Source organism: Schistocerca cancellata, chromosome 9, assembly GCF_023864275.1.
Source record: "Schistocerca cancellata isolate TAMUIC-IGC-003103 chromosome 9, iqSchCanc2.1, whole genome shotgun sequence".
In the NCBI taxonomy this organism is placed as follows: Eukaryota; Metazoa; Arthropoda; class Insecta; order Orthoptera; family Acrididae; genus Schistocerca; species Schistocerca cancellata.
In genome coordinates, this window is record NC_064634.1 from 148,487,757 (window position 1) to 148,510,435 (window position 22,679).

The 22,679-nt window shown below is 44.0% G+C and overlaps 1 protein-coding gene across 1 annotated transcript in view; it reads right to left on the bottom strand.

Annotated features, from left to right (window-relative positions):
- Positions 1–22,679, bottom strand: part of LOC126100947 (potassium channel subfamily K member 13) — a 1,039,067-nt gene that overhangs the window by 98,349 nt on the left and 918,039 nt on the right. The window contains exons 6-8 of the mRNA XM_049911608.1: positions 15,899–16,110; positions 11,700–11,998; positions 7,002–7,292 (exon numbers count right to left, since the gene is read on the bottom strand). Of these exons, the coding sequence (XP_049767565.1) occupies positions 7,007–7,292; positions 11,700–11,998; positions 15,899–16,110 (797 nt within the window). The 3' untranslated portion in view covers positions 7,002–7,006. The remainder of the gene's footprint in view (positions 1–7,001; positions 7,293–11,699; positions 11,999–15,898; positions 16,111–22,679) is intronic.

Below are 22,679 nucleotides of genomic sequence, written 5' to 3' on the forward strand. Positions count from 1 at the left end.
TTCTTTTCTCGTGTAAGTAGTGGCAGAGAGAGGGACATGTCTAGTAATTACCCACATACAGCTTGTGTTTTACAATGAGCATTTACTAAGAAAATGTCGAAACATATACATCCGGCTTTAGGTCTCCTGGTATGCTCAGCTTCCGTCGCATTAATACTCGTATGTCGATAGAATTGAAGCCACGGCGACTGTGCAGTGATATACACGTCGGTAGCAGTTGCAGCATTTAATATATTGTATTGGTAGCATTTAAAGAGAAGAAGGTAACGTTTAAAAACATTTTATCTCACTAATTTAAACACTAGCTTGATTTTTATAAGTGTCTGCTTTCTCCATCACAAATTTAAAAATGATTTTGCTGGTACTTACTAAGGCCATCTGTACGCTGACATTGACTGAGTGATCGTAGTGTTCTGGTTTCCACTTAGTGGTAACAGTAAGCCAGTGGTTCCCACAACCCTAGGTTTTTTACCAGCAGACATTGTCTTGTATAAACCGTCTCGAAATAGTTCGTAAATTACTGCTCACATTAAATACAAAATGTGTCGTATGAAAAATTCAAAAAGTTTAAACTTCTAGATTAATTTCGTGGCACACTCCTAAAGAACGGAACACGCAGTAACACATCGAGACACACCTTTTCGCGAAAGTCATATATATGTTGTGCTTATAACGGAGGAAGCAGCAAACATAAAGCATTGCGACATTCTCTGGGAGACAATGAGCAGACAACCGTATCTCAAGGCTGTAAACATTTAAAAATTGGATAAAAACTTTACAAACATACGTCGAAACACTGTACGGAACGCTACTGTAAAGGGATACTTGAAATTAAAATTAGTGAGAGAAACGTTCCTCTACATCGGAAAAACATCAGTAGATAGCACTAACTATAATTCGTACTAATTCTTGTTGTCAGACATGTATATCTACTTCTACATTTATACTCAACAAGTCACCTGCCACCTGACAGTCTGTGGTGGAGGGCACTTCTAGTACCACTGGCTGATCAGCCTTTCCACTACCGGATGGTGCGTGGCAAGAATAACTGTCAGTAGACCTCCGTATCAAGTTTAATTTCACGCATTTTGTCGTCATGATCATTCCGTGAGACGTGTGAGAGAGAAAGTAATATGTTTGCCACTCTTCGCCGGACGTACGCTATCGGAATACACATGGTAAACCTCTCCGAGATGCACAATGCCTCTCTTGTAGCTTCTGCCACTGCAATATGTAGAACATCTCCGCAACGACTACACGAACCTATAACAATCGCGCCGCTCTTAGTTGGATCTAGTATGTCTGATCTGTTAATCTATCCTTCCAAGAGATACAGACTGAGGAGCAATACATGCGCTTTGTAAGCCACATCTTTCGTGGATGACTTACAGTACCTTATGATCCTACGAATCTTGTCTAGCACCTGATTTTCCTGTTATTTGTTTTATGTCACCTCATTCTACTTAAAGTCGCTCCAGATGTTTCTATTAGGTGTTTTACGTTAGTTACTATTTCCAGAAATTTGTCACGAATAGTGTAATTGTGCAGTAATGGATATCTTCACCTATGCCTGTGTCAACAGCTTACGTTTATTTGCGGTCAAGGGCACCTTCCAGGCCTTTATCAGCTGGTGTTCGCTACAGTCAGCTGACATTGCTACCTTATTACAGACAGCCCCATCACCTGCAAACACTCTACGAGAGCTTCTGACACTTTCTGTATAGATCATTTATACACTGTAAGTGGGCTGCTTTGGTGTCGGCAGCGCTGTATAGCGCTTTTCATTGGATCTCTGACTGCGCTTTCTTTGTAAGAGACTCTGTAGGTGATCGGACTCGTTGTTGGAAGATAATCGCCAGTACTGTTAGGCACTTGGAAGTTAGTCGCCAGCAGTAATGGAAGTACTGTCGGGCAGTTGAACAGCAGGTGAATAGCTAGCCGTGACGGGTGTTAAATGTGAGAAGTTAGCATCGAGGGAGGGAAGAGATCTGAAGTGTTAACGTAGGCTAACGATCTGGAAGTATCCGACTTGGAGATTGAAAATTATTCACGATTATATATCTTTGTACTGGATGTCACATTATTAAGGTAAAAAAATATATTATTTGGTTTACAACAAAATCTTTCCTTTGCTAACCACATGCCTATTAGTCGTTAGTGGCTTTAGTAGTTAGAATCTTTTGTTTAGCTGACAGTATTGACGCTCGCAGTATTGCAGTAGTTCGCGTAATGAAGATTTTTGTAAGGTAAGTGCTTAATGAAATGTATAGTTTATTCTCAGGATTGCTTCTTATTCAGGACCATTCTTCTGTATTAATTATTTGAAGTCAGGTTGTAATTTCTTTTTTTTTTTAGCAGTCACATTGCGTTGCGCTAGAATATTGTAAGTCAGTATTGACATGATAAGAAAAAGTAAAGAGAAAGTAGGATCAGTACGTTCAGTTTTACTCAGCTGCTTCAGAACCAAATAACGCAGACGTTTGATCTTCTCAATCATTCAGCAATTTAAGCACAGATTCACACATTTAAATAAAGAAGTTTCAATACGTGCATTGTACATTATCCTCCCTCACTTCTGAAATTACCTTTACATCTATCGATTTTGTTCCTTTAAGAGCGAAGTGTTCTCACTAAGCTCGTATTTTTTCACTAAACGAGAGTGTGGGACTATGTCAACTTCTCTTCTACTCAACTCGTCTTCCACTTAGAGGTCTACGTCCTTTGACGGTACGATATATCAAAAAATTATTTTTAGGCAAACGTTGTTAACAATGTAGAGTAAAATATCGTTGTCGAATATATTGTGATGCAAGTTATTATTGATACACAACAGGTTACAGTGGAAGAGAATATGTAAATTAAACACGTGCGGCGGTTTGCGATACACTGAGGCGACGAAAGTCATGGGATGTCTCCCAATATCGTGTCTGACCTCATATTTCCTAACATAGAGCAGAAACTCGATGTGGCATGGACTCAACTAGCCATATATTGGGCCATGTTGCCTCTATAGCCGTTCATAACTGCGGAAACTTTGCCGGTGCAGGGCTTTACGCATGAACTGACATCTTCATTACGTCCCATAAACCGTCGGTGGGATTTATGTCGGACGATCTGGGTGGTCAAACCATTCGCTCGAATTGTCCAGAATGTTCTTCAACCCAACCGCGAATAATTGTAGCCTGGGCACAGGACGCAGTGACATCCACAAAAATTTCATCCTCGTTTGGGAACATGACATCCACGAATGGCTGCAAATGGCCTCCAAGTAGCCGAACTTCCAGAGGACTCAGTCCGTTCCATGTAAACACAGCCCACACTAGTATGGAGACGCCATCAGGTTTGAGAATGCCTTGTTGACACTTGGGTCCTCGGCATCGTAGAGTCTGCGCCAAACTCGAAGCGTACCATTAGCTCTCACTAACAGAACTCTGGACTCATCTCACCAGGTTATAGTTTTCCAGGCGTCTGTGGTCCAGCCGATGTTCTCGCGAGCCCAGGTGAGACGCTGCAGGCAACGTCGTGCTGTTAGCAAGGGTACTCGCGTCGGTCGTCTGCAGCCACAGCCCGTTAACGCCAGATTTCACCGCACTTGTAAGTAGGCTGTTTAGGTCTTTATGTTGGTAACGCCACGTAGCGCTCTGTATTAAAATCACTGACTGTGCTATGTGCAGTCTGTGGCTGATTTGCATTGTTGGAATATTTGCTATTGTAGTGTTTGGCAGTTGGATGTGAACAGCGCGTAGCGTTGCGCGGTTGGAGATGAGCCGCTAGGAGTGGTGGATGTGGGGAGAGATATGGCAGAGTTTTGAGAGCGGATGATCTGGACGTGTGTCCGTCAGAGAAACGAAATTTGTAAGACTGCATGTCGCCAACTTCCAGCCGAATATATACACTCCTGGAAATGAAAAAAAGAACACATTGACACCGGTGTGTCAGACCAACCATACTTGCTCAGGACACTGCGAGAGGGCTGTACAAGCAATGATCACACGCACGGCACAGCGGACACACCAGGAACCGCGGTGTTGGCCGTCGAATGGCGCTAGCTGCGCAGCATTTGTGCACCGCCGCCGTCAGTGTCAGCCAGTTTGCCGTGGCATACGGAGCTCCATCGCAGTCTTTAACACTGGTAGCATGCCGCGACAGCGTGGACGTGAACCGTATGTGCAGTTGACGGACTTTGAGCGAGGGCGTATAGTGGGCATGCGGGAGGCCGGGTGGACGTACCGCCGAATTGCTCACCACGTGGAGCGTGAGGTCTCCACAGTACATCGATGTTGTCGCCAGTGGTCGGCGGAAGGTGCACGTGCCCGTCACCTGGGACCGGACCGCAGCGACGCACGGATGCACGCCAAGACCGTAGGATCCTACGCAGTGCCGTAGGGGACCGCACCGCCACTTCCCAGCAAATTAGGGACACTGTTGCTCCTGGGGTATCGGCGAGGACCATTCGCAACCGTCTCCATGAAGCTGGGCTACGGTCCCGCACACCGTTAGGCCGTCTTCCGCTCACGCCCCAACATCGTGCAGCCCGCCTCCAGTGGTGTCGCGACAGGCGTGAATGGAGGGACGAATGGAGACGTGTCGTCTTCAGCGATGAGAGTCGCTTCTGCCTTGGTGCCAATGATGGTCGTATGCGTGTTTGGCGCCGTGCAGGTGAGCGCCACAATCACGACTGCATACGACCGAGGCACACAGGGCCAACACCCGGCATCATGGTGTGGGGAGCGATCTCCTACACTGGCCGTACACCACTGGTGATCGTCGAGGGGACACTGAATAGTGCACGGTACATCCAAACCGTCATCGAACCCATCGTTCTACCATTCCTAGACCGGCAAGGGAACTTGCTGTTCCAACAGGACAATGCACGTCCGCATGTATCCCGTGCCACCCAACGTGCTCTAGAAGGTGTAAGTCAACTACCCTGGCCAGCAAGATCTCCGGATCTGTCCCCCATTGAGCATGTTTGGGACTGGATGAAGCGTCGTCTCACGCGGTCTGCACGTCCAGGACGAACGCTGGTCCAACTGAGGCGCCAGGTGGAAATGGCATGGCAAGCCGTTCCACAGGACTACATTCAGCAACTCTACGATCGTCTCCATGGGAGAATAGCAGCCTGCATTGCTGCGAAAGGTGGATATACACTGTACTAGTGCCGACATTGTGCATGCTCTGTTGCCTGTGTCTATGTGCCTGTGGTTCTGTCAGTGTGTTCATGTGATGTATCTGACCCCAGGAATGTGTCAATAAAGTTTCCCCTTCCTGGGACAATGAATTCACGGTGTTCTTATTTCAATTTCCAGGAGTGTATATATATATATATATATATATATATATATATATATATATATATATATATAATGACTTTTGAACACTATTAACGTAAATACATTGTTTGTTCTCTATCAAAAGCTTTCATTTGCTAACTATGCCTATCTGTAGTTAGTGCCTTCAGTAGTTTAGGTCTTTATGTTGGTAACGCCACGTAACGCTCTGTATGAGAATCACTGACTGTGCTATGTGCAGTCTGTGGCTGATTTGCATTGTTGGATTATTTGCTAGCCGGCCGGAGTGGCCGAGCGGTTAAAGGCGCTACAGTCTGGAACCGCACGACCGCTACGGTCGCAGGTTCGAATCCTGCCTCGGGCATGGATATGTGCATTCATGAAAGGTATAGGTTATTGTCAGTCAGGGCCATTCTTTTGTAGGAATTATTGAAAGTCAGATTGCGTTCCGGTAAAGAATATATTGTGTGTCAGTTTATTGTTGATCAGAATAAGTAGAGAGAGAAATGTCTGAGTACGTTCAGTTTTGCTCAGCTGTTGGAAAATCAATGAACGTAAGAGCTTTACCAGCAGAGTCATTTATAATTTTCCAAAGGGGACGTTTCACACTCACCCCGATTACGTCCCATATTGATTTCTGCTGTTTTTTCAAGCAGTACTGCTTGTCTGTCGGCACCGACAACTCCACGGAAACGCCGCTGCCCTCGTTCATTAAGTTAACGCTGTCGGCCACTCCATAGCCCGTGGTGGGAGGTAATGGCGGAAATGTGGTGTTCCCGGCACACTCTTGACTCAGTCGATCTCGAAATATTGAATCCGCTAACGATCACCCAATTGTAATATCCCGTTGCGTCTAGCTCCAACTACCATTCCACTTCCAAAGGCTGTTAATTTCCGTCGTGCGGCCATAATCACGGTGGAAACCTGAGTACAAACGGCAACTCTACCGATGTTCTGCCCTTTCCTACCTTGTGTACGCGATACTACTACCATCTCGATATGTATGTATCGCTATCCCATGATATTTGCCACCTCAGTGTACGTAAAATGTGCTTCAGTGAATCTGATTTACGACGTCTGTATTCTATAAAGACACTATTTTCAGTGTAATCAATTCAGAATCTGCTAAGGTTAATTTTTTCACTGAAAAATTTGGCAGCGTGGCTTCAGGACACGCATCAGTGCGGGGAACGTAGCACGTGTTATATGTGCTACATGGACACCAACCTTAATTAGTGGCTAAATACAGTTGTTGGTGCTGTACGGATAAAACCGCCGGCGGTGTCGCGTGCTAAGACCCGCCAGGTTAGCCGAGAGAGCTAATGCGCTGCTTCCTGAACTCGGATAGGCGCGTAAGCCCCGGTTCGAATCCGCTCGGCGGATTAACGACGGCGGTCGGGTGCCGGGCAGCCTGGATGTGGTTTTTACGTGGTTTTCCACATCCCCCTAGGTGAAGAGCGGGCTGGTCCCCACATTCCGCCTCAGCTACACGGCTCGCAGACATTTGAACACTATACCATGGATTACACTAATCGCAGACAGTTGGAATACACTAATTCCGTCCCGGGGGGTACGGGGTGGCGGCAGGAAGGGCATCCGGCCACCCCTTACACTAACATTGCCAAATCCGATTAACCATGCCGACCCTGCCACGCTGTAGGAAACGGGCACAAGCGAAAGAAAGAAGGAAAGGTGTCGCGCGCTACACACCTGTGTCACCGGCAGCCGAAGCAGTTGCGCACGGAGCGCGCGCACGAGCGGATCTTGTGGACGACCTCCTCCTGCATGAGGTTGAAGCACATGGCGATGAGCGCCATGCCGAGCATCAGGTACATGCTGCAGAAGATGAAGCTCAGCTCGATGCCCTCGCTGTAGATCTTCTCGCCGGGCACGATGTCGCCGAAGCCGATGGTGCTCAGGCTGATGAAGCAGAAGTACGAGCCGTCCAGGAAGTCCCACGACTCCCACTCCGAGAACAGGAAGGCGCCCCCGCACACGTACCTGCAACATGGCGGCCGGCGCTGAAGGGGCCGGTTGAACCACGACCACCTGTCTGACGAAATATTGGTCACGCGTAGAATTATGTGTGTGTGTGTGTGTGTGTGTGTGTGTGTGTGTGTGTGAGTGAATGGGCTCTGAACGACAGTCAGCCCCTTACTAAAATAAGCTGAAATGTATGTAGCTATAGTATCTAAAACATCTAAACCGTTTCAAAAATAAAAGATACACGAAAGTCTTATCTAAAAAAAAGCTGAACTGTCCCAATATCTTCCACGTTGACACTCAAAGTCACACAACCAGGCATCTTTTAAGGGGGGTAGGACGTCAGATGGGCCGACTTGGAGCAGGAGAGGCACCACAGGACATTTTAATTTCCACTGTCTATACTCTTACCAATAAATTCATAAAACTTTGTCAGCATGACCAGGAAGGATTCAGAATTCACAATCATAGCAGTGGAAGTTCGAAAACATAACGAAGTAATTTTTTTTACATGTGAAATTTCATCATTTTTTTCACTTACTAATGGCAGCATTTGTTGCTATAGGTACACTTTTCTTCATAAGTAAGAGAGATGGTCCGATGAATTTTGCACAGCATGCAAACCATACTTAAAGGCGTACGAAACTCTATAATTTTCCAAATCTATTAAAAACTGTGGTAAAAATTGAAGTAATTAACTACAAAATTTGTGTTTTTTCTAAACATGAAGTTTAAAATACAACAGATCATTCGTTTTTTCATGAATTAAATAAATTCTATAGTTTCATACACCTGTAAGCACGGTATGTATGCTGTGCAAAATTCATCGAAGAATATCTCTAACTTATGAAGAAAAGGGTACCTATAGCAACAAATGCAGCCATTAGTAAGTGAAAAAATGATGACATTTCCCACATAAAAAATTGTTTTGTTATGTTTTTGAACTTCCACTGCAATGACTGTGAATCCTGAATCCTTCCTGGAGATGCTAACAAAGTTTTATGAATTTATTTGTAAAATTATAGGCACTGGAAATTAAAATGTCCTGTGATGCGTCTCCTGCTCCAAGTCGGCCCGTTTGACGTCCTACCCCTCTTAAGGTTTTGCAAATTCGGTGAAGCGTTATGTTCTTCACCATCTTGTTCTTCTTCTCCTTCTCCTTCTTTCTTCTTCCTCTTTGCCCTTTCCTGTTTCTCTACGGGGAAGCAATTAATACATGGGTATTGGCAATGACAAGGCAGTTGGTGGCCAGGATGGCTCTACATTTTTAATGTGTAAACTCTTAAGTCTTTTTAAATCAAACAAATGTTATACTCATTATACGTCTTTATTCTGCATGTCTTCATATTTTTTTCCCAACATTTTCACCCTGGGAACGATCAAATTTCTCCCAACGAGAGGCCAGTGACTTAATACCGTCCGTGTATAATGTTTCACTTTGTTCACGAATCAATTACCTCAGCTCCGCTTGCATCGCTTTATCATATGAAAGTGAAGTTCTCGCATATGTTCTTTTATTTTAAAAAAAATCTGAGCTCTCTCTCACACGCGTTCAGTTTAGAACCACCGCTTCCTTCATTACCAGCACGAACAACTCAACGTCGCACATTCCTGATGCCGCACGGGATTAGCCGAGCGGTCTAAGGCGCTGCAGTCATGGACTGTGCGGCTGGTCCCGGCGGAGGTTCGAGCCCTCCATCGGGCATGGGTGTGTGTGTTTGTCCTTAGGATACTTTAGGTTAAGTAGTGTGTAAGCTTAGGGGCTAATGATCTTAGCAGTTGTCCCATAAGATTTCACACACATTTGAACAACATTACTCATGTCGATATGGTCATCATCTTACTCAGTTTTGATTCTTATATGCATTTCAATTGGAGGCACGTTTTCTGCATGTTACACGCTACAATTCGGAGCCCTTCAGGGGCAGAGGGTTGCAACTCGCGTCAGCGAAGCGTGAAATTTGGCCAAGTAATATCCATGGCATGTAATACCTCAGCCCATATTGAGAACAGAATAAAAAATTCGGAGGCTTTATTTTACAGCATGATCTCGGACAACACGGATAATACAAGAAGGATACGAGGCTGCTTGATCACTCGTAAAAAATGAATGAGCCAGCCACTCTGAAATTAACACATTAAAAAGTCGTAAATGATTTAGGGGGCAAGTCAGATATTTCACAGAATCTTAAAATCCGTATCACATTGATCATCTAAGGTAGAGGGCACATTTGCGGAGAAACTAGTCTCTCTAGATAAATTAATCTTTGTTTTCTCGTCTGAAGGTAAAACACGTCCACTTAAAAGGTGGCGCATTGTAATATGTAGCCCACAAACACCACGCATTGAAGGTTTCTCTCGCTGGAGAAAGAAACCACGTGTCTTAGAGCTGTCTCCTATGAGAAGACGAATGGGAAGAGCTCATCCAGAACGTGATTTTCACTCTGCAGCGGAGTGTGCGCTGATATGAAACTTCCTGGCAGATTAAAACTGTGTGCCGGACAGAGTCTCGAACTGAGAATCTTTGACTTTCGCGGGCAAGTGCTCTACCAACTGAGCTACCCAAGCACGACTCACGGGCCGTTATCACAGCTGTACTTTTGCCAATACCTCGTCTCCTACCTTCCAAACTTTACAGAAGACCTCATGTCTACTGCATGTCAGGAAGGAGGTACGTTAAAATGGCATTGTTGACTACTAGCTGCATCTTGCTGTCGGACACTTCCATCCATTATTCTTCACATCTGTACATGATTCTTTATCTCCTTAGCAGTGTGCTAGCATCTAGGGGGGCGGAAAACTAAACTATTATCATAACACGTCACCTCAGCTAGAAGCCTTGTAGAGAGTAACAGTCACTTAAAATATCGGAGCGAATGAGGTAAATAGCAGTTTGAACACTCCTGATCTCCTCCGGTGTCCTCAAGTTTGGTTATAGCGGCGTCGTAAGAGCCGGTGCTTTCCAGAGATTCTGCACACTTGCTGGAAAGATCCTCAACTCTGTGATGACGTGGTCGTCAATCGTGGTTGCTGAAGAGCCAGTACTGACAATGTGGGGCGGCAGCTCGAGCCGACTTCATTATTAATTCGTTACCTACATAAGTTAGTGTGACATGATATCCTAATACACTTGCTACAGTAAGAGCTAAGTGCTGATCGTTAAAAGACTGTAGCATTCGGAACACTTCATGTCGACTGTTATCGGTTTGAGGTTGCTGCCACGCTCAGCAACCGTAACATTGTGGCTCCTTAGTTGTCTAAAAAATTTTGTGTTGCCTGCGTGACTGTATGGATAATTGATTAACAACAGTAACAATATACACATTTAATTACATTATGCAGAATGAGATACCATTACAAATAGTAACTAAAAGTTTTAATGTAATTTTCTTCTGCTCATCACGTACTATTATTTATTTATTTTCGTTACAGTCACCTATAGGCTACGTTTACACAACTTCTCTCATTTTCTAAAGTTCTCTTCCTTCCTCTTTCGCCAGTACTCCTTCATCCGTTGGCTCACTCTTGTACGTTCTTCTGCCGAGAACACTCTGTTCTTCCTCGTTCACTCCTCGAAGAAATCTTTCACTTCCGAAACCTTTTTCTTAAAGATCTGCGTGTTCACAATTTCTTCTGCCGTGACCCCGCATTTTTCTAGATCCCTGTGCACTTTTTTCACCCATGGAACTTGTGTCTTCCTGTTCCACTGCAAGAGAATAATCTTGTTGGCGAACCTCTCTGATTCCGTTCTTTTAATATGTCGATACAGTCTTCTTTTCCTCATTGTGTTGGTGATATTTTAGAATCGTTGATGAAGTTCTTGATTTGATCTTAGGCAGAACGTAAACTCATTAGATAACTTTCTGGGCCTAATAAAATACAACAGCTTTAATTTTTTTCATATTCCTTGCTACAACTATGTACCACATTTGAAGATGGCCGTCTCTATAATGCGTGTGCACGAATTCATGTTACGCCTGTTCTAAATTTGTACCATAGTAGGTGATCGGTACGAGAAGCACACAGCCGTGAACTGTCGGTACTACAAGATAAACAATGAAACATTCCTCTTCTCACATCCCGTAACCCAGCAGTGGTCATGCTACTTTTCCCTCTACTGAACAGGAAGGCTACGCTGTCAAGAAGCTCTTAAGGTTAATTGACTTAATGGATTCATTCGGGAGTTGGCGTAGTTGCTACATGCATATTACTCGTATTATAAAATAAGTCTGAGAACCGTGGGCCGTACGAATCCTTCATGCAGACCGTGTTCTGCCCGCGTACCGCAGTTTGACGAGCACTACTCTAGTGAGTCGCATCTACAAGTGTCCGCTCTGCCCCTTGGAAGAGAGGACGAAAAGCAGATTAAAAACAAATCGGTACCAGAAATTTGAGGCCTGTCGTTGTTGATTTCAGCAGACTCACCCCACCATGATGGCCAGGCAGAGGGTGACGGGCACGGTGACGGACTGCGGGTCGTAGCTGGACGTGCTGCTGGTGGAGTCCTCGTCAGCGGAGTCGTCGAGGTCCTCGTCGGCCTCCGGGTCGGAGACGACGCCGTCTTCGGAGAAGGCGCCGCCGCCGTCGAGGTCGCGCAGACCGCCCACGCCCACCCCCACGTCCGCCCCCGTTCCCAGGGGTCGCTGGCCCAACGAACGGCGCATCGGGGGCGCCCGGCGCTCCATCTGGAACTCCTGGAAGGACGCTGGAGCCGATGACGACCTCTGCGCATCAGAGAAAGGCATCAGGAGTAACCCGATTCTGAGCATATTAAACTCGTGATCGTTTAGGAACACAAGCCAATAAAATTACAAACTATTTTAATAACCTTTTTGGAACAGTGATAAAAAAATTTTACAAACTATCAGGAAATCGCTGGCGTAATTTACAGGAAATAATTAGTTTCCAAACAATAGCACGAAGAATGAAATTACAACATGAGATATTAGCACCGTGCCATCCGTTGTTTGCCCACTCATTTTTGGATCTGGAAAGACGTAGAGGCTTTATTCAAATTCCTATTATATCTACAGCATCACCACGCGCACAACGAAAGATAATGAGAAGAAAAGTCTTGTCATCATTGAACGTAGAGTATCGCTTATAAAAATGTCGAGATGAGCTCCTTCTAGCAGTAATGCGATTAAACGTGGCAACCACACAAGACATTCTTAAAATTTCATTACATAAGATGAAGTTTGCAATCCATAAAAATAAATAAAATTTCTTGAATGTCAAATTTTAAATATCCGGGGTGCTATATGAGAAGTGATAATGATAATAATGTAGATGAAAACATGTACAAATTTCAAACGATACGTGGTATTATCAGTGGAACATTTAACTGCAAGACCATAAAATATAATAAAATGAAATATATAGAAACTATGAGGATACCATAACTGTAGTGTGTACTTGAGAGGTGCATCAATAAAAAGAAAGATAACAGAAAAATACATACAGCAGGCATAAAATACTTGAGGGGAAATAGGTTGCGAAACAAGCGACGTAAGTAGAAATGGAACTGTCCAAAGTCGTTTGCCTTGATATGGGCAAGAAAGTGAATATAGCTATAGTTTGAGAAACTTCCTAACAGTATGGAAGATGAAGAAGATCCAGCACTTCAACCAAAAACGGTGAATATAAACTTCATGAAGACGGGCCAGGCGTATGCAGAAAGAATGTGACGAAAGTATAGCGGTCGGCGATGAATACGTACCTTTTCAGATAGAATTGACGTATGTAATTCTTATTGTGAGGATGCCAGAAAAGTGCAGATGCGTCTTTTGCCAAATGTCTCGAGAGCTTGTGAAGACCTTGCAATCATTTTTTAGTGCGATACATGATATGAAGTAAGTCACCCCTGTCGCCGTCTCTTAGAAGAATCAGTTGACAGCTGCATAAATTAGGGTGATGATGATGACTGCGTTTGGTGTACAGTGTCGTGTACGTATAAGGACCGTCGGCTATATCAGACCTCGCATCTTCGTAGTGGCATAACTTCTCAGACCCGCCCCTTAGGAATCATGCAAATATAAGAAGCAAAAGCGAAATGGATACAGGGAAAATGTGAAGAAACTGGAAATCGTAAACAAATAGAATATAAAGGAAAGTTTATGAAGATACATTAAAGGCCTCTACGAGAAGAAGGAACTGTCTGCCATAATGATAAAAAATGAAGAGGGTGTCGATTTCAAACACATCGGGATCCATTATTGCAGGCACAGTTTGAAAGAGCTTTGAAAAACTTTAACTTCGACTGCAGACGTGCCATCGATTTTGAGGCAGTATATCATCCACACAATCACCAAGATATGGGAGGTAGTTATGAAGTTTTAAGTGACACCTATAAAAAACGAAGTTAATCAATTGTTTGTGTGTTTGTCTGCATACCTGGTACACACTGAAAACCGCATGAGAGAGTATCATCACTAGAAGAGCCAAAATCAAGAGTAAATATTGGCGGTAATTCGTTTTCGGCAGCAGGAATATAGTATACCTGTCTTTGGGCGTCTATATTGTCCTTACATAACTGCAGTATTTCCCTGCTGCCGAAAGCGAATTACTACACGATATTATGAACTGGCTGTGGTTTTGGTTTTCGATTTTTGGATAGAGGAGTCTGTTATATAGAAGCGGCTCGGAATGCTGTCTATGTGGCGTGGAGAGGGAGAGCTCTGGAATCCACGACAACTCTACATGCCATTCTCCACTGGAAACAGACTTGCTGCTTCTATGAGTTATCAAATATTGACTCATTCCTTGTATTGTCTTCCTCTTTTCTCATATGAGGAAACTATTTGGTGAGGACAATTTGCAGAATTGATGTAATTACATCTGCGACGCAACGTTATCTATGATAATGATAGAAGCCGAAGAAACGAAATAAAATTTATGCCGCCACTTGGATCTGAACCCAGGTCTCCTTGCTTACTAGCAGGTCTATAGATCACTTACACCTGGGGTATAGACAGGATTTCCCCATTATATCCAACGTTCAGATGCTATTCCAATACCGTAGAGCCTTGGAAATAGTGACTATTTAACTAGGGGAAATAAACTGAAGATGCGGATGGAAGTTTGCGTTAGGGAAGGCATGGGAAAAGAGTAGTTACTTAGACTGCTACTGCAGTATAATGGCTAGCATACTTGACTATTAAACAGGGAGATCTGGGTTCAATTCCCGCCTCTGGCACAAATTTTAATTCGTTTCTTCAGCTTATATCATTATTGTAAATTTCCAGAAAGCAGACGAATCCATTCTGGAGGTGGAATCTTCCCCAAACAGACAAGTATTGTTGCAGAGAGAGCGACTGCAGAATTATTTTGAAGAGATTTCGGAGTGAGTTAACAAGGGAGGAACAGGTGTTGAGCTTCACAATATCAGAATTATATACCGTCGGATTAGTGACACTTCTAAAGTCATAGTCGGCAAAAAGTACATAAATAAGGGTGGGAGTAACTCGTTTGAGGCAGACCCCAAGAGGCGCTGACCGAGGAAGGATCTGTAAGGGATGTCTGTTCCACGTCACTGACGCAATAATCTTTTCGGTTGGTCATTTGATGTTAGCAAAGTATAAATACGAATAGTCGCATAGGAAGTCACTTTCATTGGTGTTTCAAAATTATATTTTTGAGTGTGACAACATCTACAGATATAGACGGGATTAGCTGCGATGAACAAAGATTATGTTGCGCTATTGAGTCACCTCTCAGAATGACGTCCGGAAATAGGTCAGTGCTTCTTATCTTACTGTGGACTTTCTTAGTGTTGTATTTGGAATTCGCTGATGGCTTTTTGATCTAATTGCGGGCGTCATTTTTTGTCATCTTTGTCGCGTGTTTCGGTGTTAGGAAGTTTCAGATGAATCTTGGCGTTTCCTTTACAAAGTCCCATGTGGCAGTGCAATTATTATTTGATCTCATCGTCGAGTCACTAGATAGACAATTTTATGAGAGATTAGTATTACGAGGAACTGGCTGCTACAGTACAAGGTCCGTGAATTTTGAACGTTGAGTCTTTTATGCTTACGTTGGTATTGATGCTAATGTATTTAATGTCTACAGAATGACATACGGACTTGACAAAATATTGTTTTTTCACCAGTTTTCTTTCTACTTATTTGAAGATGTACAAACTTGTTTACTAACTGTTTCCAGTAATGCAAAGAGTAGGTATGCTGCACAGGTTGGAGCTCTTTGTCAGAACGAATGCGGATCAGGTACGTGCAGATAGGGATTAACACGCGTAATCAGTGCGGCATGGCAGCGAATGAAGTGAACCAGCGGGTACGTCTCTGGCTAACAGATGACGCAAGCCTGTTAAACCATCGCTCATTGCTGCAGATAGTTTGTTCTTAAGGACTCTGCCAGATTCTATTTGTCGTATTCCTCTTAGCCTTCCTGAATCGATAAACTATTTATTAATGGCTACGGACGATTGACATCACAACTTGAATTTTACAAGATGACAAATTAAACTCTCTGAGTAGGCCAACTCCGACGTAAAACAGTGATAATTCTGGTATTTCGACACTTGCGTCCCATGAGAAAGGCAAGAAGCCTTTCGGAAACGGGTGGTGCAGAGCAGACGGTAGCCAGCAGACGAGCGGCGGCTCACCTACCTGCCAGGGGGCCGGCGGCGGAGGCGGCGGGAGGCGGCGGCGGCGGGCGCATCCGCGGCACAGGCAGAGGCGCGCGAACGTCCACTTGAAGCTGCGCGCCAGGATGTCGCCGATGTTGGACAGGTAGAGCAGGAACAGCGGCATGCCCACGATGGCGTACACGATCGTCGCCAGCTTCCCCCACTCAGTCTTGGGCGTCACGTTGCCGTAACCTGCAGGCACGCGCCACCTTCACAGCTCAAGCACTTCCACACTCTGCAGCTAAAAATCAAATGGTTCCATGGGTCTGAGCACTATGAGCCATCAGTCCCCTAGAACTTAGAACTATACTACTGGCCATTGATTGCTACACCAAGAAGAAATGCAGATGATAAACGGGTACTCATTGGACAAATAAATTATACTAGAACTGACATGTGATCACATTTTCACGCAATTTGGGTGCATACATCCTGAGAAAAGAGTACCCAAAACAACCACCTCTGGCCGCAATAACGGCCTTGATACGCCTGGGTATTGAGTCAAACAGAGCTTGGATGGCGTGTACAGGTACAGCCGCCCAAGCAGATTCAACACGATACCACAGTTCATCAAGAGTAGTGACTGGCGTAATGTGACGAGCCAGTTGCTCGGCCACCATTGACCAGACGTTTTCAGTTGGTGAGTGATCTGGAAAATGTGCTGGCCAGGGCAGCAGTGAACATTTTCTGTATCCAGAAGGGCCTGTACAAGATCTGCAACATGCGGTCGTGCATTATCCTGCTGAAATATAGGGTTTCGCAGGGATCGAATGAAGGGTAGAGCCACGGGTCGTAACACATCTGTAATGTAACGTACACTGTTCAAAACGCCGTCAATGCGAACAAGAGGTGACCGAGACGAGTAACCAATAGCACCCCATACCATCACGCCGGGTGTTACTCCAGTGTGGCGATGACGAATACACGCTTCCAATTTGCGTTCACCGCGGTTTGCCAATCATGATGCTGTAAACGGAACCTGGATTCATCCGGAAAAATGACGTTTTGCCATTCGAGCAGCCAGGTTCGTCGTTGAGTACATCATCGCAGGCGCTCCTGCCTGTGATGCAGCGTCAAGGGTAACCGCAACCATGATCTCCGAGCTGATAGTCCATGCTGTTGCAAATGTCGTCGAACTGTTCGTGCAGATGGTTGTTGCCTTGCAAACGTCCCCGACTCAGGGATCGAGACGTGGGTGCACGATTCGTTCCAGCCATGCGGGTAAGATGCCTGTCATCTCGACTGCTAGTGATACGAGGCCGTTGGGATCCAGCACGGCGTTCCGTATTACCCTCCTGAAGCCAACGATTCCATATTCTGCTAACAGTCATTGGATCTCGAACAACGCGAGCAGCAATGTCACGATATGATAAACCGCAATCGCGATAGGCTACAATCCGACCTTTATCAAAGTCGGAAACGTGATGGTATGCATTTCTCCTCCTTACACGAGGCATCACAACAACGTTTCACCAGGCAACGCTGGTCAACTGCTGTTTCTGTATGAGAAATCAGTTGGAAACATTCCTCATGTCAGCACGTTGTAGGTGTCGCCACCGGCGCCAACCTTGTGTGAATGCTCTGAAAAGCTAATCATTTGCATATCACAGCATCCCCTTGCTGTCGGTTAAATTTCGCGTCTGTAGCACGTCATGTTCGTGGTGTAGCAATTTTAATGGCCAGTGGTGTAGTTAAACCTAACTAAACTGAGGACATCACACATATCCATGCCCGCGGCAGGATTCGAACCTGCGACCGTAGCAGTGCGGTTCCGGACTGAAGCGCCTAGAATCGCTCGGCCACCGTGGCTGGCTCTACAGCTGAACTGTCCCATCAAAAGTGTCCGGACACTCCTGTGAAACGTGGAATTGAACACTAGTCATCACGAGAGCGGTCCACCACAATAAAAGGAGGCGGGATCATTGTGTTGTCAGTAGTATGGGACCGTCAGGAAATCTCAGTGACCCCGAAACTGGACAAGTCACGGATATCACCTCAGTAATAAATGCGCCACAGGGACAACCACTGCGAAACCAACACCAGGCTGAGCTCATATATAAGCGGGCAGAGACCATTGCGAATGGTAGTTGTAAATAATCGCATGAAATCAAAGGGAGGAATCACTTGCGAGTTGCATAGGACTACCAGCAGCACAGGTAGCACAATGACTGTGCAAAAAGAGTTAGGAAGAATTGGGTGGAATGGTCGAGCACTCTTTATAACATGCATTTCTGTAGTCTATGCTGTCCGCCTGCTTAGCTGATTGGTAACGTGCTTGCCTACCATGTAGCGGGCCCGGGTTCGATTCCCGGCTGGGTTGGAGATTTTCTCCGCTCGTGGACTGGGTGTTGTGTTGTCCTCCTCCTCATTTCATCCTCATCACCGGCATGCAAGTCGCCCAATGTGGCGTCGGCTGAAATAAGACTTGTACTCGGCGGCCGAACTTCCCCGGATGGGTCCTCCCGGCCAAAAGTGTCACATGCTCATTTCATTTTTTTGGAGTCTATGCTAAGCCGCGGTTGAGCTGGGTTTGGCGGGTGCAAGTGTAGTGCCAACAATGAAGGACAGAGGAGGTCGGGTTATGGTATGGTGATGTTTCTCGTGGTTAGGATGTTTTTGACTGAATTCGAAAACATATGAAAATATTTTACTGAGTACAGCAGAGGAACTGTATAAAGCAGCATCTGTGGACAGTAATGTTCCGGAAAAGAACTGGTGGGCCTAGATTCCCGACCTGAGCCAAATGAACTGTTGACTTCCCTCCAGACCCCAGCGTCCAGCATATCTACCTTGTGTGGTTTCGGCTCTTAAGGAAGGTCGGCTGCTGTTCCTACACAGACTTTCAGACACCTCGGTGAAAGTGTCCACAGGACCACTGAAGCGGTCATAAAGGTGAATGGTGGACGTACCCCGAATTAACGTTGACTAGTAGGTGTCCGGAAACTTTTGATCACATAATGTATAATTACAATAAAACGGGAAATTTGTAAAGCGAAATATCGGTTAACACGAAATAATACTGCGATCGCAACATAACGCTATATAATCCCATGCAATTTCGTTTTTTGATACGAAAAATAAGTCTTACGTTTTATGCACCTTTATCCTGCGACTGTGGTTTAAATGGCGGATTCTACGTATTAACACTACGAACAGTCGCTGTATAATGCTTGCTTTTTAAAAACATTAATTCTTCAATTAGCTAGCTTTCGATCCACTGTAGTCTCTTTAAATATTAAGCCTGGTGCAGCTAATCTGTGGGATCGTATCGTGACGAAGCTGGAAATCGGTGGATTATATAGCTTCTGTGTTTTAAGGCCGTAAATGAAGAATCCTGGTGTTTTTTGTCACAAGTTATTAAGTTCCTGAAGTGGAAATGACAACACTTTGATATGATCCATTAAGCACGTACGTGGTAGATACAGCAAAGAGATCCACTTTCCAAAACTATTACTATTCACAGCTTAAATTTGAGTACTTTTAGCAATAATATTATTTGCCTTCATAACCGTTAATTTGGAGGGATTTTGTCAGACACAATGAACGCAGTTTTAGTTATGTGAGTATGCTGACATACGTAGATGCAGTCATGTGGCTGACCACATAACTTATCTTAATTATCATCACTTGTACATTCCCGCAGTTTTATAATCTTAAGGGGAGTTGGAGCGGAAAAAGTTTTTTTTTCACATTTTCGGATTTTAATTTCATTATAAAATTTGCTATTTTCCGAATAAAATTATATATATATATATATATAATGACATAAAAATCCGAAAATGTGAAAAAAAATTCCACTTCAACTTCCCTTAATATTATAAAACAATATATATATATATCACTTATAAACTCATATGGGAAGAATTTTTTTTAAATATAATCTTCAGAGGTTGAAAATGTTATAATTTTTACGTGCATCACTTCAAGATCTAATAAAATAGGTATTTTTTTATATAGAAGGCAGTGGATTGCTGTGTTATAAAGGATAAGAGTGTTGGTCATGTCCAGAAGAGGAAGGGCACCAGGAAGAGGAAGTTGAAACAAAGTTTGAGAGACAAGGAACTTTCTGATGGTAAAACCATGAGAGGCAGGCTGACAGACAAAATGATTGATAAACTACAGCAGTATTATAGGATGCCATTAGAAATAATACTGAGGATTTTTTGAAAATGAAGCAGGCAGTATGGTCTACCTTCTTCCACAGACTGTCAACTGATGAAAAACCCGGGGCACCACCTTTACCCTCCTGGACATGATTCATGTTGCAGTTACCGCAATGCCCAGTACTCAAACAGTTCATACATCCATAAACATTTCATCCCAGTAGCAGTCATGGATATCGTAAAAACTATTTACAGAGACCTGGCAAATCCTGAATTACTGGAGAAGTGTCTGAACGGTCACACTCAAAATCCCAATGTGTCATTCAATAATCTTATATGGACTAACTTACCAAAAAATTTTATTGTTAGAATGAAGACACTAAAATGGCGGGTCAGTCAGGCTGTTATTGCTTTTAATGATGACACCATTGGTAGGGTGAAAGTGCTACAGCATATGGGAATTAATCCTGCAAAAACCTGCAACAGAGGATGGATGGACAAGGTTCGCATTGACAAAGCAGAGTATGCAACACAGATGGCCAGTAAGGAGTCCAAAAAGAAGAAAATAAGAAAAAACTTGGAAAAAGATCTAAAGGATGATATACAATGTGATGCAGGATGCTTCTGAGTGACTAAAAATAAAAAAAAAATTAAGCATATATTGAGTTAGTTGCAGTCTTTTGAAACTTTAGAAGGTGTTCCCGAAAATTTACATTATCTGTTGCATTTTTCCCTAAATCTCAGAAACCAGTTCGAGTAGAGTATTCAGATTTTCAGGGAATAATAGCATACATATCCTGAGTCTACTAAATTAAAAGATGAACATAATGTTATGAATAATTAAATTATTTTGGAAAATGTATGAAAAAGTACACAAAATTTAACCGAGTAATCAAAAAATTGTATTTCCGAAAGCAATGACTTAAATGCAATTACTGTAGCTCGGTAGGCTTACAACATACAATTTAATGTCCTGTAAAAGTTTCTTATCAATGGTTACAGTGGTCCCTGAAATACAGGGAAGCCAGTCACTAAATTTAACATTATCGGGATACGGCGTTCCAACTCCCCTTAAGTACGACTAAATTGGGACAATAGGGTGATTACACGTTTGTTTGGGCGGGGTAGGGGGAATAATACGTGGGCAGCAGAAGAGTAATGCAGGTGGGTAATTAGGGAAGTAACTGGGAAAATCGTGTGACAGAAAGAATTATGCTGTATAGCGTGGTTATAATTCAGTGTGACTGTGAAATAATAGGGGTAGTGGCTAATTGGAAATAATGAGCCATAAGGTCAAGAGGGAAGAAATGGGTTGTAATAACGAATGAATCATTGGGTAAGTGGGGAGGAGTTATGAAGTAATGAAGAAGCATAGTGGTACACAAATAGAGGTGGTAACTGGGGACGAGTGTAAATGGATTCTATTCTCATATTGTGTTGCTAGGGAGGGAAGGAATGGGGTACCTGTGTAACTGAGAAGGTAGCATAAAAATGAGTTGATAAAGTAGTGAGATAATGGTGTTTCCGAGGAATAGATAAATTTTGATTAATTCGAGTAATATAGAAAAATGAAAAGACAATAATTTTATAAACAGGTATTGAAACAAAAAAATTCTCCCATTAAAGATGAAGTTGCATTTTTTAAGTTGCTCAGTGTACGTAAGCATTTTACACAGATGCATTGATGAAATCTCCCGCTGCTCGCTGCCACACCCATACGAGGTGCATTCAAGATCTAAGGCCTCCGATATTTTTTTGTCCGGACTGGAAAGAGATAGAAACATGCACATTGTTTTAAAATGAGGCCGCGTTCATTGTCAATACCGTACGGCAGATGGAATTTTACCGCCAGCCGCGAGAATGACAACTGTTTTAAATACTTAAAATGGCGACGTTTTCCTTACTTGAACAGTGTGCAATCATTCGTTTTCTGAATTTGCGTGGTGTAAAACCAATTGAAATTCATCGACAGTTGAAGAAGACATGTGGTGATGGAGTTATGGATGTGTCTAAAGTGCATTCGTGGGTGCGACAGTTTAATGAAGGCAGAACATCGTGTGACAACAAACCGAAACAACCTCGGGCTCGCACAAGCCGGTCTGACCACATGATCGAGAAAGTGGAGAGAATTGTTTTGGGGGATCGCTGATGACTGTTGAACAGATCGCCTCCAGAGTTGGCATTTCTGTGGGTTCTGTGCACACAATCCTGCATCACGACCTGAAAATGCGAAAAGTGTCATCCGGGTGGGTGCCACAAATGCTGACGGACGACCACATGGCTGCCCGTGTGGCATGTTGCCAAGCAATGTTGACGCGCAACGACAGCATGAATGAGACTTTCGTTTCGTCGGTTGTGACAATGGATGAGACGTGGATGCCATTTTTCAATCCAGAAACAAAGCGCCAGTCAGCCCAATGGAAGCACACAGATTCACCGCCACCAAAAAAATTTCGGGTAACCGCCAGTGCTGAAAAAATGATGGTGTCCATGTTCTGGGACAGCGTGGGCGTAATACTCACCCGTTGCGTTCCAAAGGGCACTACTGTAACAGGTGCATCCTACGAAAATGTTTTGAAGAATAAATTCCTTCCTGCACTGCAACAAAAACGTCTGGGAAGGGCTGCGCATGTGCTGTTTCACCAAGACAACGCACCC